The following is an 18704-nucleotide window of genomic DNA, read 5'->3' on the forward strand; positions in this document are numbered from 1 at the left end:
ATACTGCGAGCGATGGTCGAGGGCTGCCAAGGGAAGCCTTCATCCAGCAGTGGAATGACAAACTTCAAATCAATGCCATGGTCGTCGTGCTGTGAACTAACGTGCACCGGCAAGACACAGAGCCCATTCCGATGAATAATACATAACCATTTTTATTGTGAGATAGCAAAACTTTATAAATCCATTACCAACTAAGCACTACACATACACATCCCTAGAGCCACACACGTCAATACAGTCAGTATATCGGGATACACGAGTACAAAACCGCGTTTTAAATGTTAGTCGTGTGTGTTTAATAGTGTCCTTTCCAAGAGTACAAGCGGCAGACAAGATGAGCCTCTCTTTACGTTTTACTTATTCAATAGCACGACGGAATCTGATCGCTTATCAAAAATTGATTTCTTACGCCTGGACGCTCATGCACGTGCGACGCAGCTGAAGCATGTCACAGACGTGAACCCTCAGCTATGAAGATGACACCAGAAGGACATAAAGCACGCTCGCCAATCACGAGTCTACCAATGGTAACTCGACGTTCCTATGGCAGAGATGAGCACTCTTGCCTTGGCACTCGATTTACCGACTGCAAGCGACTGATGGAATGGATTTGGTCCTGACAAGGGGTCAAACTCTGGATTAAGCGGTCACGAGCCTGCTGCTTCAACAACTGAGCCGTCCTGGCAGTTCCATAACTGGGTTCTGGTCGACAAAATCGGGTTCGGTCATGGCTAGTGACATTTTTAATATTGCGTTTAAGGCCAGGACTCGCCGAGTAGAAGAACAAGCAATCGGATTGCACCCAGTTGGTCTCGCAGACAAGCAATTGGATTGCACGCAGCGAAGTCCTCTAAAAAGCAGCAATTTGATGACACCGAGCTGTAGTCTGGCGAACAAACACAGGAGGACGCGGAGAGGGAGGGAGCGGAGAGGGAGGACGCGGAGAGGGAGGGCATGGACGTTGGGCTCCTGCGGACATCGTCGCTGGTGACCCCTGTGCTCTTGACCTTTATCGTTTCGTTTCTTAGAATTACTCAACCCCCCACCCCATCCCTCTGTTTACCCTGCCTGGCCAGAACACTTACAAGTGCCGCATTGGCGCTCTGACCCAGACCCATCTGAAGAAGGGTTTCGAGCAGGACGAGGGCAAGTGGGCTCAAAGTGAGTTCATCCTTAATGCCTCTCACACACATATTTGTTTTTACAAAGGTTTAGTTCAAAGGGTCACTTGCTCACACATACAAGAGAAAGAACCTCCGTATAGCCTGAACGTACTGTTGGGACAAGTGCTGTTAGCGAGCAGCATCAATGAAGGCCGGCACACACCCAGCCAGCTTTGTCTTCCCAGTGGCGATGTTGACACACCGCAACAGGCCAAGTTCACCTAGGGGAGACCCAGGACCAGTTAAAATATTCCTCACTGATGTTGGCCGTGAGCGGGAATCGAACTCGGGTCGCCAGGTCTGTAGCGCAGAGCGCCAACAGCGACGTCAATGCTTCCAGTACAATATTAAGACGCCACTCGATACAACCGTGACAGCAGACAGAACAAGACGCTTCAGTGTGAAGCCAAGATTAAAATCAAGTTGCGTTGCTATTTGGGAACCGGCCCAGGAGAAAGCGGCCAAACCGATCCAAGGGCTGCCCGGATTGTGACGATGGTTGAAACGCGCCATTGGTGCAACGCAATGAACAACACCCATGGAGCAACTCGGAACGTGCCCAGAGCCATCGGATCTCGGAAGCTAAGCAGAGTTGAGCCCGGATTAGTACTTCGATGGGCGACCGCCGTGCACATTAGGGTGTTGGGGGTCGTGTGGCACAGCGGGGGGCCGCACGGCCGCACGCGGAGCGTCGACGCTCCCCACCTCCACCGAGCAGCAGCGCCCAGCGCGGGCAGGCATGGCAACGTGACCCTACCGGAGGTGCACGCAACGGAGACGCCCAGCATCCAGCAGTGGATCCACTCAAGGGATCCACTCAAGGGATCCACTAACCTCAGCGGTCGGCAACTAAAATAACAAGGGCATCCAAATTTTTTTCAAATTCGGTAGAAAATGCAATATATTTCAAGAGCCGCAATGCATGCAAATACAAACATACGTCAAGAAGCAGTCTGCATAGAGCCCTCGAGTGGCTCTGGATCCGCAGGTTGCCGACTCCTGCACGAACGGGATGCTCTGAAGGGATGAACGTGTACAATCAGAACTTTCCACCATGGACTTGAGGCTCGTCGTCAGCAGATAGATCCGGCATGATGCAGACACTCGTCGCAAGAACAGTTTTTGCAAGAACCATTTTCCGTACTAAGTCTAATTAATGTCTACATCTAACACGGATAGCAAATTGTCAAACGCATTATGTTATAAAGTGGGGAGGTACAACATACACACTCTCTTTGTGTGATGAAGGTTATTTAAATGTTTAAACAATATTTTGTTGGTAAAGGGGCAGATGAGTACACATAAATATTCGATTTAAACAACTCTTCCGCGAATTTAAATCTATAAAAGTTAACTCACAACCTCAAATCATAAGTTTAACTCCTGATGTTGGGTTAACTCACCCCATCACCCCTCCACCATGTCTACAATTCGTACAATTTTGTCAACAAAAATTTATGTTGATCATCTGACGAAGAGAAAGGTCACGAGGACGTGTTAAAAATGCATCCATTCAACGATTCTTAGGCCCGCAACACCAGCGTCGAATCACGCGTGTAAGAACCGATTATTTAAGACCGACGCTAATTATATCACGTCACCTTCATGCTTATGGTTCAAATCAGACGGAACGTGCAACCAGACAGACGAACAAAACATTAACCTTGAATCATTCCTCCACGTCGTGACGACTCATTGAATTGCTGATTTGAAGCTTTCGTGACTGCAGGAACCCATAGTCTCTGGTTCTTTCGGTAAAGTCACCGAAAGAGCCAGAGAGTATTGAATTGCACCTCTGTAGTCCACGTTCCCCTCGCTCTGTGCAGGTTCAGTTTGTACAATTTCTGGACACATGCAGCTAACATAACCTACCCTATCCAAAATTAGCTTTTTGCAATTTGAATTCACTCAGATGCAGTTATGCGGTCGGACGTGGGACAACAATGTGTGTGTGCATTGTGTGTGTGTACTGTGTGTGTGTACTGTGTGTGTGTACTGTGTGTGTGTACTGTGTGTGTGTACTGTATGTGTGTACTGTATATGTGTACTGGGTGTGTGTACTTTGTGGGGAGCGGTCGTGCAGCGGTTAGCGCGCCCCGCGATGAACCTGGCGACCCGAGTTCGATCCCCGCGCACGTCCAACACCAGTGATGAGTATCTGAACCGGTCCAGGGTCTCCCCTAGGTCGACAGAGCCTCAAATGAGTACAGAGTGCAGTGTGTAAACATTGGCAATCGGGAGACAAAGTTTGGTCGTGGTGCTGATCACACACCCCCTCGTGTGCTGTTCCGGCCTTATTAGGGAGATATCTGTCTTTGTCTGTGGACTGTGTGTGTGGACTGGGTGTGCACTGTGTGTGTATTGTGTGTGTGTGTGTAATGTGTGTGTGTAATGTGTGTGTAATGTGTGTGTGTGTAATGCGTGTGTGTAATGTGTGTGTGTGTATTGTGTGGTGTGTAATGTGTGTGTGTGTATTGTGTGGTGTGTAATGTGTGTATTGTGTGTGTGTGTAGTGTGTGTGTGTAGTGTGTGTGTGTATTGTGTGTGTGTAGTGTGTGTGTGTAGTGTGTGTGTGTGCGCTGTGTGTGTATTGTGTGTGTGTGTATTGTGTGTGTGTGTAATGTGTGTGTGTGTAAAGTGTGTGTGTAATGTGTGTGTGTAATGTGTGTGTGTACTGCGTGCACTTTATGAGCTACTCGGCAGGCAGCTGTCTCCTCGTGTCTTTTTTCGGAACGCATCTCCTACGACGACTCCTGCTACCGTGTAGAGCGAGCGGACGGCTGTGTTAAAGTGTGGAGCTCCATTACAATGGCTAAAGGGCACTTGTCTACACGGCCGCCCGGACCACATGTTCACCGTGCATGGGCCACCGACCGTCAACAAACGCAAATAAGGCCAAGCCGCTATAATCTGATACTCTGCTTAACGCGGTCAATGCATTTATCACGCAGCCAAGAGAAGCGCACAACTCCGTGGCCCCTCGCACACATGGGGGTGGCGGGATGCGGCTTAAAATCCTGTTACCCGACACAGAACGAGTGGCGATACAGCACAAGGGGTGAATACGAGAATGTTCAAAGGACATTCATTTTCAAGAATTGCCAATATATACAGCAAAATAGAAACTCGGCCACAGGCGTTTCAAATTAAATCTTGGCTTTTTTTGCTTGTCAAATAGATTGGGATAATACACAAGGACTGGCGGTGGCGCAAGGAGGCAGCGGAGGGACTGTCCGGTATCGCACGTCAGAACACGTCACTCTGCAGGACAGGCCAAAAGTCAACACGGTGGGAGTACAATGTGCCAAACCTTTCAATTAGGGGGCACCTGTCTGGGCTGCTCGAGAGCCGTCATCGCCAGTGCCATAAGCTACAGCCCTCATCCTCACAACGCTGCTCGTTGATTGCTAAAATACAGGCAGTCCCCAGGTTTCAGAAGATCCGACATACGTAAATCTGACCTTACGGAAATGCTCCTATAAATCATGCACAAAGTTCCGCGTATTGAACCTTTTTTTACAAGTCAGGTAAGCGCAAGTAGTGCAGCGTGGTGAGGTTGAATACCTTGGAGTGAGGCGTAAGACGGGCAGCCTTATGCCTCGCTCTAGCTCCATTAGGATTAGGTAAATGGAATTTATCTTGATATTGGGGGAAAATTGTTCAGTTTCCGACATGTAAAATTCGGGTTATGGATCGTTTTTGGGAACATAACCCATCCGTAACCCGGTGACTGTCTCTACTATTCTTACGGTCAAGCTGGAAATGGAAGCACACGCAGAACAAGGGGAAACGTTTCTTACAATCCCCTCCCCACCCCTCCCCGACTACATACAGCACAGTCTGTGTTGATCAGCTGGTTGTAGGTGGTGGAGTAAAATGTGGGAAAATCCCACCTCTTCCAAAAACGTCTGGGCAGCATGAAGGTGTAGGCCAAAATTACCAGCTTAGCATGTAGCCTTCCGTGACCAATATTATACATAAAGGTGTTTTTGGGTTAGATCGTGTAAATATTATTGTGTCGTCATTATGAGCAAAAAAATGACACTTCTAGAGGGGCCTCTCTCCAGCGCTTGCCCCAGTGGAGGCCCTTCCGCGGCGTGACTAGGGCAATGCAGCGCTGCGCATTTACCTCACTTTAAAACGCACAAGTAGAGTGCGAGGAGGCGGTGGAGGAGGAGGGGGGAGGAGGAGGAGGGGGGTGGAGGAGGAAGCACATTCCATGGGCGCCGCTCGTCGCACGCAACGGCGCTGTTTAAACACGCGCTTGGTCAACCAACTGCACGTCCCTCGTGTGGCTTTTTTCTATATAAAGGCCAAGCGGAGGAATCCGGGTTCATGAGATCCACACGTGGTATTTGTTAAAACCTCCCCGTTCATATTTGATGCGTACAAAACAGCAGGGGGGGGGGGGGGGGGGGGAGTGCAACGACGGATCACGCTGCGCCACGGCATTTCCACTCCTCGTCAATCCACGGTGCATCGCATTTGGACACGAAAATAAGCTAGCTCTGCCAAGGCTTTGACCAAAAAGCAAACGACAGCGAACCCCTCAGCCCAGCCTGCTAATGCAAAGCCACACATGTGCCCGCACTCCGCTCAGCATCAATGTCCAAGGGGGGAAAACCCAAACTCTTATTTGGTAACAGTTAAAAGGCTTTCCGCAAACAGCATTACCGTATTCTCCAGATTATATGATGCTCACGAAAAGTAAGACGCGATCCTAAACTTGTGGCCGGTGTCAATGTTACACAAATGTGGTCACACAAACACAGACAACGACATCGAATCGATTACAAACACAGGAAACAACTATTGCGTCTTACAATCCGGAGAGTACAGACATTCTAACTTGACGTGCACTCCGCATGTGCACTCTCACACACTACCCAGCATCATTGTCCGCTGCATACATCAAAACCAACTCACATTGCACACCCACATCTGTGAAACGCTTCCCCCAATACAGTTCTAAGAAAAGGAAATAAATTACTAATGCCAATTTTACGTTTGGTCTGGTGGTAAGGCGTTTGCTGGAGACGAGATTAAGGCACATTGACAGGGCACTGCATAAAATGCCATCGAGTCCTCGTCCCATTCTAGACCACATCCAACAGTGAGGCATCATCTGTATAATTATTATCAAGCCCACTCACGAAAAACGCAATGCTAACGTTCTATGCGAGTGACACAAGGCACAGCCGGACACAGTGACCGGACGCTTTCAAATCTGCATGAATGGCGCGTAGAACGAATGCGCCCTCAACTCGGAGAAGCCTCGATTAAAGGGAAGATGCAACCCAAACATTGCACGGCTCTTACTGCGGAGCTGCATGCATAAGTTGTGTGAGTCAGGCAGTCTGAGACCAGAGTTTTAAGTTTGCGAATGAAAACAAAAGAAAAAGTATCCCAACTGCCACCATCGGCAGTGTAGCTGCCGTACATGCAGGGCATTGTGGGGGAGCCGGAACTATGGAGACATCGTGTGCAGTGCATTGTGGGAGCCGGCATGACAGCTACAGTTCACAGTGCATTGTGGGAGCCAGCCAATGAATGTTTGAATGTAAATGGCTGCCTTTGGTCCGGGAGACGAGATGGGTTATGGGTTTAAGTTCTGACGTCCTATTCACTGCAGACGGGCAGCATTTCCCTCTGCCGTAGACAAGCAAACGAGGAAACTGCGCGTTTGTGTTGCATCTCCCTTCAGCCTACGTCCACATAAGTGTGGTGAGGTGACCCGGGTTGGACTCCCTACCTCTCGAAGAATGTTCAAGGCGGTGATAATGAAACACAAAAGGCTTGGCTAGTGTGTGTTAAGTGTGAATGACAGTGTCAGCATCTCCAATCCTGTGCGGAGTCTCACACTCAAGACTCCGCGCACAGGCAGGTAAGCAGCCTACTTTCTGCATTGCTTTTTCAAGGCACCTCTTTTTTCCCTGCGTGTGGATTCCCCACGCACGATTGCGGGCCAACCGCCGCACCCGCTAACAGTGCATCATCACCGACTCGCCCGGGAGAGAGTGCACGCGCCTGTACAGCACTCACCGTTTACAAAACTATATCCCAATACAGCAAACAGGCAGAAGAGATTCAAGCGGCGAAGTTACAAAAGGGGACCTTGAGGGACACCTCCAAGGAGCCATTCTCGATCAGGAAGACCTTGGGGAGGTCCTCGAGGTCTCTATATTTGGAGTTTGTGTGTCTCTCTCCCCGTGGTCACGTGGATTTTTCTCTGGGTCCTCCAGTATTTCCCTCCACATTTAGAATCAACAGGGGTTTAGAGTATTTGGCTGTTATACATTTCCATGTCATGGTAAGCCACTTCGTTGAGCTAGCATTTGTTGCCAGGTTACTTCTGAAAAAGAGCTGCATAGGTCAGTGGGCCTTACCTGGTAAAATAAAAAGTTAGTTTAGTTTATAACCGCATCTATGACAGGATGGGTAAGGAAGAGGCTCTTCTTCTTCTCCATAGCAGACAGAAGCTCTTTAGCTATGACCACTCGGATAGGAAGGGCCCTCGCCGCTCTAAACGTCACCCATTACATATTCGTCCCAAAAGCGTTATAAAGAAAAAGAAGCATTCAATAAAAAAAGGGAAAAATCAAGCTGCGGAGTAAAGGTCAGCAGCCCCTTGACTTGCAGTCTAGAGGCTGCTGGTTCGATTCCACACCTCCCGGCACGACGGTTGCAACCACAGGCAAGAACCGCCAGAGAGAGGTAACGAGCCGTATTTCCCATTTACCTCCCTCTCACCGGCTCCCTCTCTCTCTACTGCACTCTCGTTCCGCCCCCCGAGCCTCCGCCGCCCCCCCCACCTCGGTCTCCAGCTCCGCGTCTCAGTTGCTGGCGAGCGAGTGGTGGATGGGCGGCTGGAAGCAGCGCACGTGCTCAATGGGCATGGCCTCGGCGTCGGCCGCCTTCAGGTACTTGCCGAGCGTGGCGAAGATCTCGTTGTTGAGGCTCTGGTACTTGCGGATCCGCTCCACCATCCGCTTCAGCGGCTGCAATGACAGAGTGACCGCACGCGCATTTGGCATTGCACAAATCGGGAGGGGGGGGGGGGGCGGTCGCCACAAATAAACTTCACGTCAAATATAAAAAGAATCGAATTATCGGATTTTGAGACGATGGCCGACGGTCGAGTATCCCGCCTCCCGACAGAGCGGCAGCCGCCGAAGGGAACGCGGCAGAGAGAGATGGCAAAGTCTTGAGGAAGCCTTCGTCCAGCAGTTGAATGAGCATGGCTGATGATGAAGATGATTCTCAGAACCAAAATCTGAATATTTTCTTATACTGGAGGAGGAATCCGATGAGCTACAAAGCTCATTTACACAGATGCCCAGTAGGGGGCACGGGGTCAGAACGTCCACAACAACAAAAAGTGCACAAACACGATAGCAGTGCAAAGTACAAGAAAGGTGTACATCACCCAAACACGTACAAATAAAACTAAACCAGTCCCATCCTACCAGGCAAAACCCACCGAGGTATTAACTCATTTTTCAGAAGTGGCCTGGCTATTACAAGTGATAGCTCAACAAAGTGGCTCATCATTGGACATTTACAGCACCAAAATAATCTAAATAATCTCAATGCACGCTTCATTTATCTATGTGTTCGATTGTTATAATGTGTCATTATTTGTGCAGAAAATGTTATCGTTTTAATGAATGTAAATATTAACAATTGCAATGTTTAAGATAAACACAAAGTTCTGTTGCAATAATTTTTACGTGACCATGCGGTTTAATTGTAATAATTAAATCAGAATCAGACTTGATGCCGCAGGAGGAATCCGATGAGATATGAAGCTATTTTTCACAGATGTCCAGTAGGGGCGGGTGAGACATTTACAACAACAACACAAAAAAAATAGGAATGGAAAAATTCAATAAATAAACATTTACAAATTGCAAAAGAACAAACACTCTATTTTGTCAACACTAAAAGCAAGCTTTAGCAAGGCAACAAAGCAACAACAGTTCCATACCACACCAAAACAACAACAGTCCCAGATCACACAAGACAACAGCAACAACAGTCCCAGACAACACCAAGACAACAACAATAATCCCAAACCACACCAGGACAACAACAACACAGTCCCTCAATAACTTTGCACAATATAATAGAAATATTGCTACACAGGTAAGGGTGAAAGCCACAATTTGCAAATGAATTAAGCACAAGTAAAACCACTAACGATGGCAGGGAAAGCGCGCCAGTGACGCCATGGTTCCTGGGACCCTGAGCAGAGCCGGCTGCGAGCCTCCGACCTGGGGCTCGCAAGGCTTCGCCGACTCACCACGTTCTTGATGACGTCATCCTTGCCATCGTGCCTTTGCACCTTGAGCAGGTGGTAGCAGAAGTCCAGCATGTCGAACTGCCTCTGCTGGCCCAGCAGCATGATGATGGAACAGCCGGCCCAGTGAAGGCCATCCCCAAAGCACTGCCTGTGAACAACAAAGGTTTACGCACAAGATACACAACCGGATACAAAGACAAAGATCCTCCAGTATAGCCTTAACAGACTGTTGGGGCAAGTGCTGTTAGCGAGCGCCTATGAAGGCCGGCACGGAACACGAGGGGGTGCGTGGCCAGCACCATGCCCAACCGCCTTTGTCTCCCCAGTGACAATGTTTACACACCGCACAAGGTACTCATTTGAGGCTGAGTCGACCTAGGGGAGGCCCAGGACCGGTTAAAATAATCGTCACTGGTGTTGGCCAGGTTCGTAGCGCAGCGCGCTAATCGCTACACTACCGCTCCCTACCACAACAACCAGATACACAACCGGACACACAGCCGGACACACAGCCGGACACACAGATACACAATCAGATACACAACCGGATACAAGCAGAGATGCAAGAGACAGATCCCCTGTATAGACTTTTAAAGCTGCCGGGTCAATTGCGAGCATCTATGAAAGCCGGCACGGTGCAATAGAGCACAGACGGCAGCTTGGCCAGCACCATGCCTGGCCACTTTTGTCTCCCCAAGGGTACACACGTACAATACATTTAAAATACAGATACACAAGCACAGGTACAAATACAGATTCCCGTATCGACAAGCACCGTCAGTGAGCAACTATTGTGGCTGGCACGGCGCACAAGGGAGTCATTGAGTGAGAAGGTGATAAGATCAACACGCAGATCCGAGTAAGGCGATAGGTCCAACACGCAGATCAACGAGTGTACAACGGGTTAAGCGTCTGGGTTGACGTTATTCAAAACACCGCCGCCACCACCACCGTGGACGTAAACGGCAAGCGGCAGAACTCACTCGGTGGTGAACTCGTTGGTGCCCACGGGGATGCAGTAGACAAACTGCATGGCGCTCCACAGGCGGTGGAGCTGGCAGCAGTCGTCCACGTGCATCACGCCGTTGGTGGGGGGCGGCCCCCGCCACACAGGGTCGTCCAGGTAGGCGCGTACGCGCGACAGGATCACCTCGAACATGGAGAGGCCACAGCAGAGCCGCTCCTTTGTCAGCAGGTCGCCCTCGCGTGCAATCGCTATTTGCTGTGGCGAGACACACGCACAAGGATCATCCGTGTAGTTTCTAACAGACCGTCGGAGCGAGTGCTGTTAGCGAGTGCTTATGAAGGCTGGCACGGCACACGAGAGAGTGGTGGGTGGCCAGCACCACGCCCGGCTGAACAGCAACGATTGCACACCCCACCAGGTATCCATTTGAGGCCGAGTCGATGCGCAGGCACACATTAAATGAGAAGGCACGTGAGGTCATGAAGATTACTGAGCGTGCGGTGTCACTCCACTGTGGCAATGAGCAAGGCTCCACTCCTGCGACCTGTGCAAGCGCCCGCTCTTAAATATTTACGGGCCAAGCGGTTCAAAAGTTCGATGGAGCCGAGTTGGCATCGCCAGGTCCTGGATTCGAACACAGGCACGGCGAGCCAGGGCCTCCACCGGGCGTTCACGCGTCGCAAGCCGGTCTCACCCTGCCCTCCAATGACAAACACCGATGTTGCTAGTTCTTAAAGAGGTCCAAACACAGGGGCAGCAGAGACGGGGCAGCCTCCCATCAGTAGACCGGCCGATTCGCCAGCCACTGGGGACGACAGCTGGCACTGCGGAGTCACCTGAGGGGTCCCTAGCCTCTCGATGAGCGGCACGAGGTGCAGGGGCTGGTACTTGCTCTCCAGCCGCTTCATCTTCGCCTCCAGCTTCTCCCCCTCTGTGCACGCAAACCACAAACGATCAACGAGTCTCAGATAAAAACATAAAATCCGTTTTTTTCTATAAAGTAATCTGACAGCGTAAAATTATTACGTAATAATAAAATTATCATTTAACACTTGAACATGTGGTACATTACGTAAAAATGTAACGTGTCTTCATTCTAAAAACGCTGCATCACCCGCAACGGCACAATGCCATGGTTGGTGGAGAGCGGGTGTGGCATTGGGAAGGCGATTTCGCATCCTGTGACATCATTTTTTTTTGTCAAAATGGAACTGTTTTTAGTTTGTTCTGAAATTCTGCACTTCGGCCCAATTTAAAAAGAAAATTCAGCTTCATTGCTGGATTTTGGAGAGAGAAAAAAATAAATCGGCCCAATTTGCTAAATTAGATAAATTTGGAAGCCACACGACCACATCACACGCTACTGGCAGACTCCGGCCCACTTGCTGGCTGCTGCTGCAGCTGCGTTCAGCTTGTGAGCGACAGCTGCCGGCAGGGCCACCTGCTGCCGGATGCCCGCGAAATGTGCCGCAAAGGACTTGTGAGGTACAATAATTATAATTGACATTTATAAGGCGCAATTCATCCAATGATCTCAGTGTGCCATTCATGAATTTAGGAAATATAAATAGTGCAGAGTCCACTGGTCATACATGGGAAGTGTAGGCTAGGCAACATTGTTTCGGTCTTTAGAGAAAACCGAAATAAGGTGGGTGACCTCGCCTGCGTTACCACAGGTGGCAGGGCGTTACATAGTCTTGGCGCACCTCCGATTAGCACGGTTGGCTATACGATGCGAAAGAAGTTCCACATACATAATCCGTACATTGCGTGGTGGTACTGATGGGGAGCATGAAAGGCGAAACGGTCGCAGTGGTGCAGCCTCACCTTTTACGTGGACGCGGGGCAGAATGTTCTGGAAGGGCGCGGCATGCAGGAGATCACACACCTCCTCTTGTGACTACAGGGGGGGAAAGCCACCGGCACTTTGTTTTAGTAGCGATGCGCGCGCAGCCCACATAGGCCTCGGTAGTGCTCGACACACGAGAGGCTGCGTGAGCAGAGTATACTACTTGTGGGCACATGTGGAGGAGGGGATGGAGAGTCTACTCTCGGTTAACAGAGCGACAGTGATACACGAGCCATCCAAGCGTCCGTCCCCCTTGTCTACTGGGTACTAAACGAACCAGGTGTCCTTATACTCTATTAATCGCCCGTTGAAACCCGAGACCCTCTCACTACATTAATAAAGCACTTAACACCATCACTTTCCCGCTCAGGTGTCTTATGATGAACCAGGTGTATTAGAGGTAAAGGCGAGTGTCCCGAGTCTTATTTGCAGCACGGCAGCAGTGGTGACAGCAATGACAGCGGCAGGTATAAGGGGACACGTGAACATGAAGGAACATCATCAAACAACGACGAAGAAGGTGGAGTGGAGCGAGCGGTGTGCAGCTTACTAGACTCTGCTCAATGAGGAGGCAGAAGAGGATGGCGTTGCCGACTTCGCGCAGGCTCTGGAAGACGTCGGTCTTGAGCTCGGCGTATTCCACGATATCCTTGAGCTGGTGGTGGAAGAACTCCAGGATTCCTGTGCCACCAAACAACGGGGTCACAACCAGGAGTGTATTTCCCACTCAGTAATGGACGTTGAGCTAAGAAGCGTTCCACAATTACAGATGAAAAAGAACTTAATAACCACAATTATGTTGAAAAAATAAATTCAAGATAAAAATTTCGTGATTTTAATTGGGTGATTTTAAGATAATCGTCACTGTTGTTAGCCGTGAGCGGAAATCAAACTCGTCTGGCCGGGTTCATAATGCCGCGCGCTAAGCCCTGCCCTATCGCTCCCCACACAACAGCGACACACAAGCGTACACATACACACACACACGTGTGCATGGCAATATAAACATGGTACAAGTGACGTCACGTGGCCCCCACGAATTGTATTCAGCGGCCCACAGGTAGCCACAGCCGAATATCCCCAGGCACAGGGGACGAGCACCGACCTGGGGAGCCGTACTCGTAGCGCGGGAGGCGACAGATCTTGGGCATCACCTCCATCAGTGTCTTTACGTACTGCAGGATGGTGCCCTGCAGCTGTGGGACAATGGACGCACAGTGCAGGAGACAGACGAAGTTAACCACAACCCCCTCCCCGCACAGTCCCTTCACAGTCCTACGCTGCGGACAACAGACTCGGTTTTCGGATAAATCCGTATAATCACAAAATCGGAATCCGATATGAATTTTTTTGGAAGATCTGCATTTTGGTTTTGAATCTATAACAAAGTGTGATGTCCACCCCCCCCCCCACTGGCGGAGCCAGTGGGGGGGGGGGGGGGGTGGCACGTGCCCCCCCAATGATCCGATCGAAATCCCTACTTTTGATCGGATCATTGGGGCTCATTAGTAATAAATCGTGATTTTGCGACCCCCACTGCCACTGTGTAGCATATTATTATGCGCCAGGGACTCTATGAAATGATAGGACAATAGTCTGAGTCCATAATTGGCAATAAGTAACGGCAAAGCAGTTATAAGTGACTAATGGAATTGTGCACAGTTGCGTATAAAGTCCACGACTTCCCTGAAGCAAGCGCGATGCCGATCACACGTGGTTCGAATTCGACCCTCGATCGATGGCTGTGCCATCGCCGCACACGCGTCGAATAAAACGCAAGGGACAAGTCCATACTTACTACAACTCCGATCATTTTTAAATCCTTTATATTAAGTTCGCTTGCTTGCTTGCGTGCTTGCGTGCTTGCTTGCTTACGACCGTGCAAATCTTTCGGTCGTTTTTTAACCCACTTCCCGTGATCCAATCGAGCTGACATTTTGCACACAGACTCGTTGTGCGAGACAATTAATGTTCGTGAAAAATTGTTTCCAAAATTTTACACTGTTTAGGGAAAACAAATTAAATATTTAATTACCAATTGCTTAATACTGGCAGACAATCATCTGACCCATAGGTGGCAGCCATCTCAAGCCAGAGGACGAGAGGACTCTAGCAACCACGCATATAAAGGATTTATAGTGAAAAACTTTGTTTTTACGGGTTATACTTATTTATTGCTGGAGGGGTTGCCCCCCCTACCTGAAAATCCTGGCTCTGCCATTGCAAGGCGCCACGGTGGCGAGATGTTAACTACCTTGCCTGGTATACAGGAGGTCATGGGTTCGATCCCAATCCTGACGCCTTTATATTTGGAGTTTGCATGTTCTCCCCGTGGTCGTGTGGATTTTTCTCCAGCCCTCCGGTTTTTCCCTTCACATTTAGTAAACATGCTTTTAGGGTATTTGGCAGAGGTGGGACAAAGTCATTGTTATGCAAGTCCAAGTCGAGTCTCAAGTCATCAAATTCATGACTCGAGTCTGACTCGAGTCCAAGTCACATGACTCGAGTCCACACCTCAGAGGTGGGACAAAGTCATTGTTATGCAAGTCCAAGTCGAGTCTCAAGTCATCAAATTCATGACTCGAGTCTGACTCGAGTCCAAGTCACATGACTCGAGTCCACATCTCTGGTATTTGGCTATACATTTCCACACGATAAGCAACTTCGTTGAGCTATCATTGATGGCCAGGTCACTTCTGAAAAAGAGCTATATAGCACAGTGGACCTTACCTAGTAAAATTTATAACAAATATTTTAGTAGTTTCATTATGCAAATCATACCAGAATTGCACTGAAATAGGTTGCAGAATTAAGAGTAGTCTGTTTACTTGTGCAAACAATACGATTATGATTGTTACCGGAAGCTCAGTGGACCTTTACCTGGTAGAATAAAAAATAGTTTGTTGTATCAAATGATGTCACTTCCATGATCAGATCACTCCGTGCTCTTCCAGTCAAAAGTACAATCACATTATGACATTTTTTTCTTAAATTATTAAAACTATATTCAAAACATCATTTCCATTTTTTTAATTTACCGTGGTATCGTTTGAACTTTGCATTATATATATACAAAAAAGATTAAGCGATTGATATTTAAAATTATGAAAGCTATTGAATTTAGTGCATAACCAATGACAGTTAGTTAAATGTAATACATTTAAGGCCAAATATGTAAAACTTGATAAGCTACTGTTGGATTTTATTGTGTGCAGTCAAACACCTAAACACCACACACGATGATGGTACACTGATGAAGGCACGTACACGCTGGGTTGTTATCATGTGGTTTTGTCAAATTGATTGTCAATGCATTTTCAGCCCGTCAGAATTGCAAGATATCCGGGCCAGGGTTCCCCACTTTAATTGTCATTATTACTTTGCTTGTTCACCCAGGAAAGCCAGACTGAGTCTCAATACTTTATCATAACCATCTGGCCCAATTTTTGCAGTAAGGGGGCCATGCTGCTGCTGCTGTGTGATCCTAAATGAGTGCGCTATAAAACCTGGCGACCCGCGTTCGATCCCCGTTCACAGCCAACACCAGTGACGATTATCTGAACTAGTCCTGGGCCACCTCCCTTAGGTTGACTCAGCCTCAAATGTAAACCTCGCCACTGGGGAGACAAAGGCGGTCGGCGTAGTGCTGGCCACCCACCCCCTAGTGTACCGTGCAGGCCTTCATAGATGCTCACTAACAGCACTTGCCCCAATAGTCTGTTAAGGCTATACAGTGGATCAATCTTAATTTGAAGCTTTCGTGACTGCAGGAATTACTCTTTGGTTCTTTCGGTAAAGTCAAGTATAAAGATAAAATAATAAATTAAATAATAGCATACTACTTAGCAATCTTTGAAATACGTAATCGACCAGGCTATGTGTTAATTGTGTGTTGACCGACTCTCTGTGTTGCATTACATTACATTTCGATATTTTGCTAGGTTATTTAATTTTAGTGTGTCTTTCTCCCTTTCTCCTAATTTTCAAGCTTGCGTACCGTACCACACGTCATCCTACTCATTGACATGCTATTTTTTCCTCTGCCCCCTCCCTCTCTCCGACCCCGCCCCCCCCTCTCTCTATTTAAGGCCCCGTCACAGAGACGATCTCTCTCTTTGTGCCGATGCATGTCCTCTCTCTGTGTATCTTTGTGATATCTGTCTGCTTATATGTCTGTCTACAGTTTTCTGGTTAGATTTTTGTTGCTATTTCTTTCTTTTATACCTGATGATGATTGCTTGTGTTGCAATCGAAACGTCGTAGTATGCAATTATTTAATTTATTATTTTATCTTTATACGTGACTTTACCGAAAGAACCAAAGAGTATACAGTGGATCTTTGTCTTTTTTTATCCCAATTGAAAAATTTGCTACAAATTTGTCAGCATTGAGATGTTTGGTCAATACCATTTAAATGAAAGTGTCTAAATGAACATACCAAACCCCACATAAAAGGCACCTGAGTCAGGAATCAAAGCCACGGACTTCTTGCCGTTTCACCCACAGCTGTTAGCACTGCCACCCGTAACTACGAGTGCGGACAGCTGGGGTTTCACTGCACTGTGGATTGCGTGCATTGCACTAGGAAAGGAACCGCTCTTACCAGACTCTTGACCACTTTGAGAAGTTCTTCCATCACCACGGCAATGCCCTGGTACCCCAGCAGTCGGCAGATGGATCGCAGATGAGGGGTGCCCAGGAAGTACCGATAGGAGCCGTACAGGGACGTGTAGGCCGTGTTGAGTGCCTGTGCGACGCGGCGCCATCGCGCGCATAATGCGAGAGGAACAATGCAAATTAAGCACTGCGTTTACTACGACAGTGCACAACGCAAACACTTCGGTCACTCGGCTGCTGGACAATGGCCTCGCTGTGACGACTGTGCGGGTTGCGAGTGCCATTTGACCGTACTTCGCCACGATGGTCAGAATGGCATTGGTTAAAGCAGGGAGCTTTGACGTGCAAGCGAAGAAGTACAGTTCAGTAATGGATGTTTTCACAAACCACTCTCTACCGGCTGCCAGGTAGCACTTGGCCCCGCGTCCGCCTATGTTTGTGCTCGATGGGGATCGCCCATCCAAGCACTATCCAAGCTCAACCATTCTTAGCTTGCGAGGTGTTGACGAGGTTGGGCGCGAAGGTTATGCGAGTGAAAACAAAGCGCTAAATGAGACGCGTATTCCGGTGCAACAAGCAGACGCCACTCAGCTACCATGGATGCCCATGTAATGGCTTCCAAGATTCAAAGTACAATTGTGGACTGTTGATTGTTTCAAAAGCCATACGGAAGAAGAAGACTGCTCGTCTACTCGAGTTATTTTCAAATTAAAGGTAGAGCAGAACCTCACGAAGCCAAACTGGTGGAGGAGCCTTTCCGCTTTTGGCGGATGTGCGGCGCACTGCAAACAACTGCCAAAATCACAACATTCACATCAACTTGAACGTGCAGCACGATTCAACGACACGAATTCCAGCCACTCAATACACCAATGAATGGCAACCTCCCCCCCACCATACATCACCACGGGAGTCAACGGGGCCTGGCCAGGGCAGGAAAAACAGATGGGGGTGCATAGTGCAGCTAAACGCCTGAGATGAGATGTGCCACACAAAAAGAATAATTTATAAAAGGTGTCATTCACGCACATTGCATCTCAAAATGTCTCTACATCACAAGAGAGATTTCGAAAGATAAGGAGGATTTTGATCTGAGACGATGACCGATGATTGCTTCTACCTACATTATAAACACCCACACTCTGCACCGCTTCTTGAGGTTATTTAAACTATCCCTCTCAGCTGGTGCGTCGTGGCAAAGTCCCAGATGTGTCGCGGTATTTTCTGAATTACAGGAAAGGAAAGAACCTCACTGTTTGCACGCTAGGGCAGAAACGACACCCCGTGCCGTTCAGTGGCCGATCCACCACCCAACTCCGCCAGTCGCCCTGGCACAGGACGGCAGCAGACTGCCGAAAGCCCCAACCCCACGCTGCGAATATCAAGCAAGGTCGAAAGTGAGCCGTGCAATGACAAAGGTTTCGAAGCCCTGATTTAGTGCCCCGATTTAATCCACATTGTACCATACTTATGTGAGCCAATACGGTAACTTTGACTATTTACGTATGTTCTCTGGTCCACGTGCTCCTTTCCCCGTCTCTAAAGTGTAATTCTGAGGATGTCTTACCTTGGTGCCAAACAAGTACTGTGGCTGCGCGTTTGGTGGCTTGTCCCTCTCCAGCTTCTGGGCAAAGGTGTACTGAGTCCTGACAAATCTGGACCAAAAAGTAACAAGACGGATATACAACTTTACGCTTCATGTAGTGAAACAGACCCCTCAAGGTATGTTCGTTATTTTACTCCACACACAGCAGAACGACTCATAAATGACGGGCATGAAGAGTCACAGACAATCGTAGACTTGTC

General features: G+C 48.6%; 1 protein-coding gene across 1 annotated transcript in view; it reads right to left on the minus strand.

Moving 5' to 3' along the window:
• Window positions 1–136: 136 nt before the first annotated feature.
• LOC133357701 (cytoplasmic FMR1-interacting protein 2-like) overlaps window positions 137–18704 on the minus strand; it is a 56435-nt gene continuing 37867 nt past the window's right edge. Inside the window, 9 exon segments of the mRNA XM_061575795.1 lie at window positions 137–8161; window positions 9466–9613; window positions 10449–10687; window positions 11269–11363; window positions 12260–12332; window positions 12832–12962; window positions 13387–13477; window positions 16885–17028; window positions 18466–18553. Of these exon segments, the coding sequence (XP_061431779.1) occupies window positions 7997–8161; window positions 9466–9613; window positions 10449–10687; window positions 11269–11363; window positions 12260–12332; window positions 12832–12962; window positions 13387–13477; window positions 16885–17028; window positions 18466–18553 (1174 nt within the window). The 3' untranslated portion in view covers window positions 137–7996.

Source organism: Lethenteron reissneri, chromosome 59, assembly GCF_015708825.2.
Source record: "Lethenteron reissneri isolate LAM-NWPU_2019-01 chromosome 59, ASM1570882v1, whole genome shotgun sequence".
Classification (NCBI taxonomy): Eukaryota; Metazoa; Chordata; class Hyperoartia; order Petromyzontiformes; family Petromyzontidae; genus Lethenteron; species Lethenteron reissneri.